Source organism: Hippocampus bargibanti, linkage group LG13 (assembly GCF_051943395.1).
Source record: "Hippocampus bargibanti isolate YZ-2025 linkage group LG13, ASM5194339v1, whole genome shotgun sequence".
Taxonomy (NCBI): domain Eukaryota; kingdom Metazoa; phylum Chordata; class Actinopteri; order Syngnathiformes; family Syngnathidae; genus Hippocampus; species Hippocampus bargibanti.
This window is the reverse complement of record NC_142746.1, coordinates 14,483,056-14,495,958: the sequence shown is the minus strand read 5'-3', so window position 1 is coordinate 14,495,958 and position 12,903 is coordinate 14,483,056. Positions and strand designations below refer to the sequence as shown.

General features: G+C 41.4%; 1 protein-coding gene across 1 annotated transcript in view; it reads right to left on the bottom strand.

Moving 5' to 3' along the window:
• Positions 1-12,903, bottom strand: part of LOC148889445 (neurexin-1a-like) — a 191,114-nt gene that overhangs the window by 33,164 nt on the left and 145,047 nt on the right. The window contains exon 18 of the mRNA XM_089011586.1: positions 1,627-1,798. Coding sequence (XP_088867712.1) covers positions 1,627-1,798 — 172 coding nt within the window. The remainder of the gene's footprint in view (positions 1-1,626; positions 1,799-12,903) is intronic.

The following is a 12,903-nucleotide window of genomic DNA, read 5'->3' as shown; positions in this document are numbered from 1 at the left end:
AAAAAAATTATTTTCTGTTGATACCAACAAATGTTTATCACAGTGGACATTCTAAATTTGACTGTTCAAAAGAGGGTATAGTTTAGGACTTGGAAAGCGATGGTGGAGGGCTTTGCGTGTCCGAACAATCCTAGGAGCTAAGTATCCTGGGGCTTGATGCCTTGGGCAGGATTACCAATAGGAAACAGGTCCTACACGAGGGACCAGACAAAACACAGCTCAGAGACCACTCACAATGAGTAATAATAACATTGAAACAGATGAGTCCTGACCGGGCATTGCCCAAAAAGACAACATGGTTCCCTCTTCCCATGGGCTCATCTCCTGTGGGAGGGGCCAACGGCAAAGATGCCCACAGGCAGAAGAAAGAGTCAGGTGCCTTTTTTGGCCAATGAGACTCTGAAATCAGCTGACAGATCCTCTACAAGTGATACAAGTGATACAAGTGATCAAAAATAGTTTACTCCACAGGGTGTCTGGGCTACACCTTAGACATAAGGTGAGAAAGTCAGCAATGCGGAAGGGGCTCAGAATTGAGCCCCTGCTCTTCCACATTGAAAGTAAATAATGAGGTGGCTCAGTCATATGATTAGGATGCCTCCTCGTGAGGTGTTCCGGGCATGTCTTACCAGCAGGAGGCCCTGGGGATGACACACTGGATTGACAATGTTTACTGGCTGGCCTTGAAGACATAACTTTCACCAGCTTCTTTATTTCATGAGCACTCTCTGCCTCTACAATGTTTGCTGTTCCAGAATTGACTTCCACCTGTCATGTTTTCTCCCCCGTCTGCAACATGTCAAAAGTATTACCGTTCATGTTTTACCCGAGGCGAGTAGGGTGGAATGATTAAATCTGACCATCTTGCTTTTGGGTAGATGCCACAGTCATTGCTAAAAAGGTCAGTAAACATTCTGGAGGGGGAAAAAACAATTGTCCTACTGCCCAGATATTTAATTCGCTCTCAGACTCAAACACGTGATCTTTTTCATTGTTTGGGTGCTGATATTTTGATTAAGAATGTGAAGTTAGGGCATCAGGGGATGTCTGCACTGTAAGTTGGTGCAAACTCATAATTTGACATTCATGTATCCACAGTAGCTTTTGTCAAAGCCTTATGCTATTCATTTCATACAATTATACATACTTTGACATTTCAACACATTTACAATAGACGCATTCATGTTATTAACATGTAGAGACTTCACAGAAAAATACCAGTGTTGCTGGGTCCTCCCTTAGCCAAGGAACCCAATCAAATGATGTCAGCGTCATGCAAAACACAGGTTTACTTGTACTCTTGCACTATAAACTCTGAAATAACATTTAAGCATTTGGCGTAGACACTGAAGCATGTAGCCGGTAGGCTTATTTTAATCTACATACACTGTCAAATGCGTGGGTGGTGTTTGAGTAAAGTTGGATTTGAAAAGGGGAAAAACAAACTCATGTTAAGAAACCTTGAAATGCAGAAGCTGATTAAGGCATGTATGAAAACACTGGTATTATTCTACACAGCTGCTGCAAAGAGAATAACCAAAAAGATTAAATAATCATAACAACTGCAGTTTGAAATCATTTGTTTGATTTTATTTGAGTCAACCTGAATTAGAGTAGGTCACTCACCTTGGGGGTAGCGCTCAATGATGGGTAGGTCGTCCAACTGGAGAGTGGCATTACCCCCACTCCTCGTAAACTTGACTATATGGTATTTTCCGTCATTTACAAACTTTGTAGTCTCCTCTATGTTAATGTCATCTGTTCCAACATTAAACACAACAGCAATGTTTCCTCTTTCCTGGAACGACAAGATCACATCAGATTGCAAATATGTAATTTTTCATTTCTACAAAATGCCCTCTGTCATGTTTTTTTTTCTTTCATATATACTGTAAACACTGTGATTTAATTGGACAATATAACACCCCAAAAAGCAGGAATGGCGTGTATTTCGTAAACAATAAAATGGAAGTGTCCACTATGGAAGGACTTTGTTTCCTTGTTCATCACTAGGTGAAATAAACGACCAATTAACCATTTATTTATTGCTGCACATTAGCTTATATTAGCATTGCCATTTATAATCATTTGGCAAAAACAAAACAAAACATAAAATTCAAATAGAAATATAGTATGTCCCTGCTGTAAAGAAAATAAAAACATGGCGCTTGTGCCTATAATTTGTGCAATGTGAATGGAATCATTTTTGCTCTTAAACAGTATGTTTTCTTGTCTATTTAAGATGAAATGATACTTAAAGTAGCTGCTAACAATTAAGAGGAAAGGTACGTCTCAGTGATGTTTAATTTCAGGCTGCTGATCTCTACATGAAGAAAGACGCTTGAACAATTTATGGTCCAAGTTGATAATATGTACTGCTTCATCAATTTCTACGAGTGTGCATGTGAGTGCAAGCCATTCTATCGTCTTTGGAGATTTTGAGAAAAAAGCATTCAGTTGGGAGCTAAACCTATAGTCGAGCTGCAGCACTCTGCATGTCATTATCCAGTCAGCACAGGCAACACAGCTCTTCATCTCACTATCTTGCCATAACTCTTTCAAATTAAATAACCAACTACTTTCCAACACTCTGTACTATTTGTTCTCTTCAAGTTGAGACAATTAAGAGTAAAAGTAAAAAAAAAAGAGTCCAATCAATATCTTTAATTACATTCATGGTAATGTCCAGGTTATCTAACCTTATGGAGTACCATCTTTTTCGCACTGTAACCCACTTTGGAGTACAGTATAAGGTGCACTAATTATTTTTTTTTCATATATAGGGCACACTGCATTAGAAGAGAAGCCACAATTGTGGTTGTGGTTGTGTTATGCACCCACTAGATAAAAATAGACAAAAATACAATACAATACAATTCAATACAATGCAGCGTATAGTATAGTATAGTATAGTATAGTATAGTATAGTATAGTATAGTATAGTATAGTATAGCATAGTATAGAGTATAGAGCTTTTGCAGCTGCTTCGGCTGTGGCAAAGCACTTTAACCCTTTACGGACGATTGGGTCAAATTCGGTACACTAAAGATAAATGCTTATAGATCGAGAAATTTAAAGGTAGCAGTTCAAGTGCCGATTGGAACTGATGCAGCACAAGTTACATGTCCCTTTAAAACAGGTTATGTGCAGCTTTGCCTTTAAAGAACATTCAAAATACCACATCCAAAAATCAGACTATTGATCCATTACATAAAAAGCATGGGATTATAAAGTGCCTTGTTGTTTTTTGAGAAATGTGATGCTTTCAATGTCTCATTCTAGGAAAGATAATTCACAAAATCTATGATTTAGGCCTTGTGGCATCTTAGTTGAGTGTGTGACAAGTGTGGGAGCATGATTGTCAGACATTGATGTGGCAGTTAAACCATGCCTATGAGTTAATTTGCATCAGGTTGAGTAATTTGCTCAAAAAAAACTTCAGAAAGGGTCCCTGAGACAGCAGCTCTGCAGTGAGCAGCAGCATCTGCCATATCATCATTTACATGTTTTTTGTTCAAATCAATATCTGTTAGAGATAACAACATGAGATCCTTTTTAGACATTCAAAACCCAGACATATTCATCCTGAACTTCTTAGTAGCCGACAGTCTTCAGGGATGAACTCAATTAAAATCCTTCTCTAAATAGCTCCCTTCCATTTAATTTCAATGCTTCCTCTGGCCTTGTTAAAGTTTACAACTTAAATGTCCTTAATACAACAAAAGACTCACATCTTGATATTGACACATATTTCAAAATGAAAGCGAAACGATTGAGGATCGTTCTCTATTTATATCATATGATTAAAAGAAAGTTATTCAAGTTGGTTGGACTTAACCATGCAATTCCATCAATCTGCTGAGAGGATCCCAATTCTGGAGCTTAAATATCTCATGGGCTAATGTCAAAGTGATTGATTGCCGCTTATGTAAACCACTGCCATACTACGAAATCAGGCCTGCTCACTTGTGCTGCCTCATGGGAGGATAATGTATGGCGCATACATACCACGCCCAGAAAATTTCGCCTTGCCTGACACATTCTTCAAGGCGTCGTGAATAATTGCTCATCAAGCTGCAATAGAGTTTAATTAACTGATGAAGCTGTTTCCCCATTCTCCTCTCATCTCATTTCTGTTTCTTAATGCTTCTTATCCTCGCAGCTGGAGGGTGGACAAGCTGCCGTAATCTTAGGGGTGTCAGTCGTTCGTTAAATGTACCCGCCTGCAGTCAACCGTAGGCATAGTTGTTTTAGTCGAAATAAAGCTGCAAAACTGACACTGCGGACCAAATGCTGGAGTAGCTGCATTTTTTCAGCTGCCATTGCCAACAAAAGCATATCAAAACTACTGTATCCTACTATTTTTAAAAAGTAATACACATGTAAAAGGTCAGATATAAAAGGTCAAACAAAGCACGATTTAAGCCATAAACTGTTGAATGGAGCCATTGTTTTGCCGCCTCTCCAAAAAAGACAGAAATTTAGATGGCCATAGTATCGGTCCTTCTCCCCATTTCCTCAATGCTCATCTGCAACTCGTTTATGATGACCACAGCGATGCTTGAGACATGTTTTATAGCTCGTCAGCCCAACGCCACAGGACTGCAACCCATCATTCTACACTGCATGAGCCTCTGAGGCTCGGCTGGCAGTTAGAGGAGCACCTCTGCCATCCCTTAAGTATGTCTTTGTGTACATCTAATGTATGTGCACACGAGCAGACTGACTTGAGGGAATATTATGATCTTACTACAGAAGCTAAATGTCTTTGTGTAGCAAGGACATGCCGGCCATTCTCTCTACCTTATCTTTTAATTACCGCTGACAGTCTTCTCCTTCTCCCTTTTAAGCTTTGTTAATGAAATTACAGAGCTAATGGGAGAATTAGCTTCAAGAAACTTACTTCCCTTTTTTCACGGTATGTATTTCTGCTCCGGGGACTGTACAGTATGCGTCAGCCATACATCAGCATTGAATAATAATAATGAATAATCATGACAGGGTTGGCCTGGTAGTCGAGTGGTTAGCACGCCGGCTTCGCAGTGTAGAGGTCATGAGTTCAAGACCTGGTCCGGCCTCCCTGTGTGGAGCTTGCATGTTCGCCCCAGGCCCGCGTGGGTTTTCTCTGGGTCCTCTTGTTTCCTCCCACATTCAAAAAACCATGTGTGGCAGTCTGATTGAACACTCCAAATTGTCCCTAGGTGTGAGTGTGAGAGTGACTGGTTGTGTGTCTCTGTGTGCACTGCGATTGGCTGGCAACCAAATCAGGGTGTCCCCCGCCTGGTGTCCGAAGACAGCTGGGATAGGCTCCAGCACCCCCCGTCACCCTAATGAGTAATAAGCGGTACGGAAAATGGATGGATGGATGATCATGATAATGATCATTATAATAATTAAACATTTCAACTTTGCTTTTCAATCAAGCGACACTTTATATGAGGGCATTTTCTCTCTCATAACTCTTCAACATTGTGTTGAGCATATGATTAAGACATAATGTTGGCACGGGGGATCAAGTCTCAATATGGCATCAACACACGCGACTGCATCAACAAAATAGCTCTCCTCATTCATTTGGGCGAGTAAAGAGCACTGACAAAAAGACAAGCCGATTTGATGGGCAATACCGAGTACTGTGCATCACTTGTCGTCTGCCATTAGATTTGCTGGTTGGGAAATGCCGTAATTAATGAAAACAATTACTTTATAAAAAAGGTTATTCTGCAAAGCAGATGAGGATACTGATGTAAATAGGACATAATCAATAACACACGCAAACACGCATGCAAAACGTCTGTGTAAGCTCTCAGTCGTACAGGAGTGGTCCATCGATGAGAAGGTTTCTTCAGCCGTCATCTGTACAAAAGTGAAGGTTTCGGACGTTTCGCCTCCTATCCAAGAGGCTTCGTCAGCGAACTAAAGTCTGACTGGTCGTATCGGCCCCATTTATATATCCCTAATGTCCAGACCTGGTGGCGCCGGACACAGCTATGATAGGTCCCTACTCTCAGGTTGGGGGGGGCGCGGGACCCCCCCCTGTGGCCCTACTGATTGTTCCTACATTCTTGACTAACGATTGGCGTATTACACCCACTCCCCCCGGTATCACCTCATCAGCATAACGACCCTCATCAGCATTGCGAAAGTTGACTAACCTGTTTTGCCTGAGCAGGCTATTGTATGAACGATCCAAATTGAACCTCACACCACCAGACCGGTTTAATGAAGGATTTTGTTGTTTTATAAGAATCGCCTCTTTTACCCCCCTTTCAAACCATCTATGTTCTTTCGCTAAGATTTTAACCTCATTGTCGTCAAATGAGTGGTTGCTAGCTTTTAGGTGCAAATGTACTGCCGATTGAGGCCCACTAGTATTATCCCTGCGATGTTGATAAAGTCTTTTTTTGAGAATTTGTTGAGTCTCCCCAATGTACTGCTCTTTACAATTTTCATTCTTACAATGTATGGAATAAACTACATGACTTTGTTTTTCATTTGGTAGCCTATCTTTTGGATGCACTAATTTTTGCCTTAACGTGTTTATCGGTTTGAAATAAGTAGGAATTTTATGTTGCCAAAGGACTCTTTGTAATTTTTCAGAAACTCCTGCAATGTACGGTACTGCTACTCCTCTCCTTTTAGAATCTTGAGAATTATTGGTTTCGTACGCTATTCTTTCTTTCTGACATTTGTTGAATGACCACTGAGGGTACCCACAGTTAGTGAGTGCTCTCCTGATATGTTTTGACTCCTTTTCTCTACCTTCAGTGCTAGTTGGAATTAGTTTAGCCCTATGCTGGAGGGTTCGGATAACTCCTAGTTTATGTTGTAAAGGGTGGTTAGAGTCAAAAAGTAAGTATTGGCCAGTGTGCGTAGCCTTCCTAAAGACTTCTGTTTTTAGCGCTCTGTCCTCTTTTATAATTACTTTAAAATCCAAGAAGGCTAGTTGGTTCTCTTGAATGTCCTCACGAGTAAATTTAATGTTGAAGTCTACAGAGTTGAGATGATCTGTGAAAGATTGAATTTCTTGTTTCTTAATTATGACAAAAGTATCGTCCACATATCTAAACCACATATCTAAACGCATGCAAAACCTTTCCCCAAATAAACATTTCAACAATCAACATACAACTGTACTCATTGCCATAATCTGTCAAGTATGATGACTTTCTTATTTAAAAACGATTACTGTGGTGTAATATATAGGAGGCATCTTATTTTCTGCTTTGGTCATGAGATTATTGAAAAACCAACAAATAAGGGATCCTCATCGACCAAAGTTGAGATTCTGAAAATGGAAAGCAAGCCTGCTTCTCATCGCGATGGTATCTCCAGTGTGCTGAGGTAAGAGTGCTGTGAGCACAGCTCATTCCAAAATTTAAGCCACCGGCTAAAGTGCCTAATTATCTGTGAAGCTGTCTTGAAATTATTTCCATTGCTAGCAAACTTCATCAAACAGCTTTTCTGTAGGAGAGCTTCATTCAATATCGTTTGAGGATCTTAGAGTTGATAAACCATCTCCAGCTGCATTATTCCCTAAATGAGGACTCAAAGGGAATAACAGAGGATTTATACACTATTATCTACAGTCTATGTATAAATGATGAAGCATCACTAAAGAGATGTAGCAACAACATACACGCAGGAAATTGAAAAATATAGAGGCGTCAAAAACAGAGGTTGGAGCAAAAAGGCAGGAACTGCACATCTCTTCCTAAAATGACATTTTCTATCTTATAAGCCTTTTCTTTTGCTCCGCCTTCAGCTCTGCGGTGACACATTCCATCAAGGGAGGTCAACATATATCTGAAATTTCATTCTGTCTCACTCAAAGAAATCAATTCAGGTTTAAGGTGATTCTGCTGTCTGTCCACTTCTGACAGCTGGCGAGCGTTTGGGGTGAGTTGACCTTCAGTTCTGTCCTCTCCACTGGGATTTCCTCCCCTCTCCTCCCCGGGCATGCCAGCATGCCTCACATAGGTGTATATTACAGTCTGCACCACTATACACCAGAGTAGGATCAAACACAAACAAAAATAAGGGGGACTAGATGAATGAGTCAACAAAGTATATTGGGTCCTTATAATAACAACTTCAGAATGGCAATAGTCAATAATAATAATAATAATAATAATAATAATAATAATAATAATAATAATAATAATACATGTAATAATAATAATAATACATGTAATAATATAATAATAATAATAATAATAATAACACATCTTCTGCCGCTTATCCGAGGTCGGGTCGCGGGGGCAGCAGCTTCAGCAGGGAAGCCCAGACTTCCCTCTCCCCAGCCACTTCTTCTAGTTCGTCCTGGCGGATCCCGAGGCGTTCGCAGGCCAGCTGGGAGACATAGTCTCTCCAGCGTGTCCTGGGTCGTCCCCGGGGTCTCCTGCCAGTGGGGCATGCTCGGAAAACCTCACAAGAGAGGCGTCCTGGTGGCATCCCAATCAGATGCACGAGCCATCTCATCTGGCTCCTCTCGATGTGGAGGAGGAGCGGCTCAACTTTGAGCCCCTCCCGGATGACCGAGCTTCTCAACTTATCTCTAAGGAAGAGCCCGGACACCCTATGGAGAAAGGTCATTTCGGCCGCTTGCATCCAGGATATCGTTCTTTCGGACACAACCCATAGCTCCTGACCATAGATGAGGGTCGGGACGTAGATCGACCGGTAGATTGAGAGATTTGCTTTTTGGCTCAGCTCCTTCTTCACCACGACAGATCGGTACACAGTCCGCATCACAGCAGACACCGCACAATCCGCTTGTCGACCTCTCGCTCCCTTACACCCTCATTCGTGAACAAGACACCCAGATACTTAAACGCCTCCCCGACCCGGAGAGGGCACTTCACCCTTTTCAAACTGAAAACCATTGTCTCAGATTTGGAGGTGCTGATTCTCATCCCAGCCGCTTTACATTTGGCAGCGAAATGCTCAAGAGAGAGTTGGAGAGCTCCACTTGAAGGCCCCAACAGTACCACATCATCTGCAAAAAGCTGAGATGCTATACTGAGGCCACCAAAACGGAAACTTCAACGCTTCGGCTGCGCCTAGAAATTCTGTCCATAAAGGTTATGAAGAGAATCGGTGACAAAGGGCAGCCTTGGAGGTGCCCAACCCTCACTGGAAACGATTCTGACATATTGCCGGCAATGCGAACCAGACTCTGACATCGGTCGTATAGGGACCGAACGGCCCGTATCAGGCGTTCCTGTACCCCAAACTCCCAAAGCACCCTCCACCGAACTCCACGAGGGACACGGTCAAACGCTTTCTCCAAGTCCACAAAGCACATGTAGACTGGTTGGGCGAACTCCCATGCGGTTCACGACGTCTCGAGTCGAGGTCAGCGGCGCCCCCATCCTCACTGTACACAGTGTTAGTGATGCACTGCTTTCCCCTCCTGAGACACCGGATGGTGGACCAGAAATTCCTCGAAGCGGCCCGGAAGTCGGCTTTCATGGCCTCACCGAACTCTTTCTATGCCCATGTTTTTGCCTCTGCGACCGCCGAGGCTGCATTCCACTTGGCTAATCGCTACCTGTCAGCTGTCTCAGGGGTCCCATAGGCTATATAGGCCCGGTAGGACTCCTTCTTCAACTTTACGGCATCCCTTACTACTGGTGTCCACCAGCGAGTACGGGGGTTGCCGCCACGACAGGCACCAACCACCTTACGGCCACAACTCTGATTTGCCGTCTCAGCAAGGGAGTTACGGAACATGGTCCATTCGGACTCAATGTCCCCCACCTGCCCCGGGACATGTGTAAAGTTCTGCCGGAGGTGGGAGTTGAAACTCCTTCTGACAGGCGATTCCGCCAGATGTTCCCAACAAACCCTCACAACACGTTTGGGTCTTCCAGGTCGGACTGGCATCTTCCCCCACCAACGGAGCCTACTCACCACCAGGTGGTAATCAGTTGACAGCTCCGCCCCTCTCTTCACTCGAGTGTCCGCAAATCCGAATGTACAACTATAAAGTCAATCATCGAACTGCGACCAAGGGTGTCCTGGTGCCACGTGCACATATGGATACCCTTATGTTTGGATAAAGTGTTTATTATACAGAATCCGTGTCGAGCACAGAAGTCCAATAACAAAACACCACTCCTGTTCTGATCGGGGGGTGGGGGGGGCTTTCCTCTCAATCACGCCCCATTGAAATCGCCCAGCAGAACAAGGGAGTCTCCAGCACACCCCCTAAGGTATCCAAAAAGGAGGGGTACACTGAACTGCTGTTATAATAATAATAATAATAATAATAATAATAATAATAATAATAATAATAATAATAATAATAAGAAGAAGAAGAAGAAGAAGAAGAAGAAGAAGAAGAAGGGTCACAATTCAACTTTGAATATGAGAAAACAATCCGTTTTTACTTTCAGAATCAAATTCAATGACTTGGATATTCCACGCCTGTGCTTTGCATGAGATACCCCGCATTAATTAGGTCTCTCTGCTCATAAATATGTAGTTCCCCCTTGTTCTACTGAGCACTCTTCACCTAGATTTGGTCAATGTTTGAACTCGTCATGTAATTATGCCACAAGTTCACTTATCTTGTCAAATGATTCAGACATGGATGTTCAGAATGTCAATTTAAAATGCACTAAAACAATCGAGAAAGTATTACATCTTTGAAATTATTACATTATGGACATATAGCCCCCGTAAAAGAAAAAAATGTAGCCAATGTGTTGCCCAAATGTCAGAAAGTTTTGCATCAGTTGTATAAGCTTTTATGAAATTATATTGACTGTGTGTTTACAAGAGTTTGGTGCTATCGATGTTTAAAAAAAGGAAACAAAAGTGATCTTTAAATCTTCTACACTATGATTCTGATGTATACTATTCATTTTGTCAAGTCTGAACTAACACCCTGAGCACACAAACCAGATGCGTCTCTCAAATTCATCTCGTGTATCTGCTTGAATCTAGCTTCTTTATTGGAAAACCACAACTCAATATCACTTCCTTTCACCCACTTATTCTTATTAAAGACATACATCTTTCCCGTAAAGAAGAAGCAAATATCTTATTTTGATTGGAAAACAGTTCTCATCGTCTCTAATCAGTAGCTAAACCAAATGGTGTTTGAATTCAGAGGAACAATATCTACCAATTAATATCCATAGAACTTAACGGTGCCATGATTCTAAGTAGGTGGTATAGTCTACTGTATCATAAGGGGGGTTGGAGTTTTAACTTTCTCAGTACTTCATACCAGTATCCACTCAGAATTTCTAGACCTCTTTTATGCACCTTGGGGGGTTATTCTTCTATGTAATTCTTATTTCATATCTCAAGCAAGAAATAAACGGTGCTTTACCTTGGAGTGAAGCATGACTTCAATTTGTTGAGACAATCTATGGCAAAGGCTGCTTTTTTCCCACTTGTATATTTAATATAGAAAATCTTACATTGCTCTTGGTGCTGTAATTTCCCAATTTCATTTTAAACAATGTTTTTTTTTCTCCATGAGGGTGGCATACAAAAAGTTTTTAGTTTGCAACAATGTCTCGTGCATGTACCCAAAGTAGTATGCAAATAGATAATTTTTGTTTTGATGAAAATCAAACTATTCAGAATTAAGGGCATTTTGGGCCCCACTCTGTAATTAAATGCTTGGGTGAGGGTGGACTCTAACAATCATGTTGCCAAAGCGAAAGAAATGTCTACCTACGTTTAGGACATGCCTGTTTGCTTGCAGCTCTATGTTTTTATGTTATAAATTTATTTGGAGCCCACAAAAGGTCAGAGGTGGCTGTCTCTGTACATAATTTGATGCTGATGGTTGCAGACACTTTATGCTGCATATAAACCCCACAAACTTCACAGACAAAAAAAAAATAACAAAATAAAAAATATTTGAAAAATATCCAGCCAATGTATTGAAAATACAACAACTTCAAATTCAAAAGCAAACACGCCGAAGACTAGATGTGAATAATTTCCTTGTTGGTAATGAAGCCCCAATTTTTGCTTCACAAGCTGAGTGAACAGTCATCAACACCATGCCAACTTCCCTTGACACACTATACAAGCATGCGTCACCCGCCTCTGCACTGCTCGGGTGACAGCACAGTGTCAAAGAAAATCCTTGTTAGGGCCACTGAGACCAGGGCGACACGTCTCGCCAGAGCTGCCATTTAAACAAAGTAAACCTTGACCCAAAATATTTTTCTTTCTTTTCACTCCACACATTTAAAACTACCAAACCACTTTTTACTTTTGGGAGTCAATATTTTATTCACCATATTTTCCGGTGTATAATCATCCAAAAGCTTTAATTGTCTTCAAAAGATGTCCCTGCACCTTATATGCAGGTGCGCCTTACACGCGTTGTAATATTGAGCCACAACAGGTCGCTCAAATATTGTCGACAGCCACCGACTGCATTTCCCCCTGTACAAGAAGTGGTGCGCAACCCCAGCTTCTACTGTAGCACCTCATAATGTGCTGTGCCTCATATTTGTAAAAAACAATTATATTTATCTATTATATTTGGAAAACCTTTTTCATTCGTTGAAGGTGCGCCTTATACTCAGGTGCGCCTAATATATGGAAAAGGTTTGAAGATACACCATTCATTGGGAATGCGCCTTATACACCGAAAAATCCTGCAGTTTTTATGTTTTTTTTTTATGTTGTTTTGTTTTTTTGTTTTACTGTAATTAATTTGGAAGGCACAAAGCAATGGAACTCAGGGATAATTCAAGTCGATTGAGAACATGCCAGTGCCCCCATCAACACTCTGAAAGGTGTCGGCATGCAGGCTCCAAGTGACAGACCGACTATGCACTTTCATTTTCTATAGCCTTTGACTCTCGTTCTCCTTTCCTTGTATATTCAAAAGCTGACAGCATGAAAAAAAAAAATAACGATTGA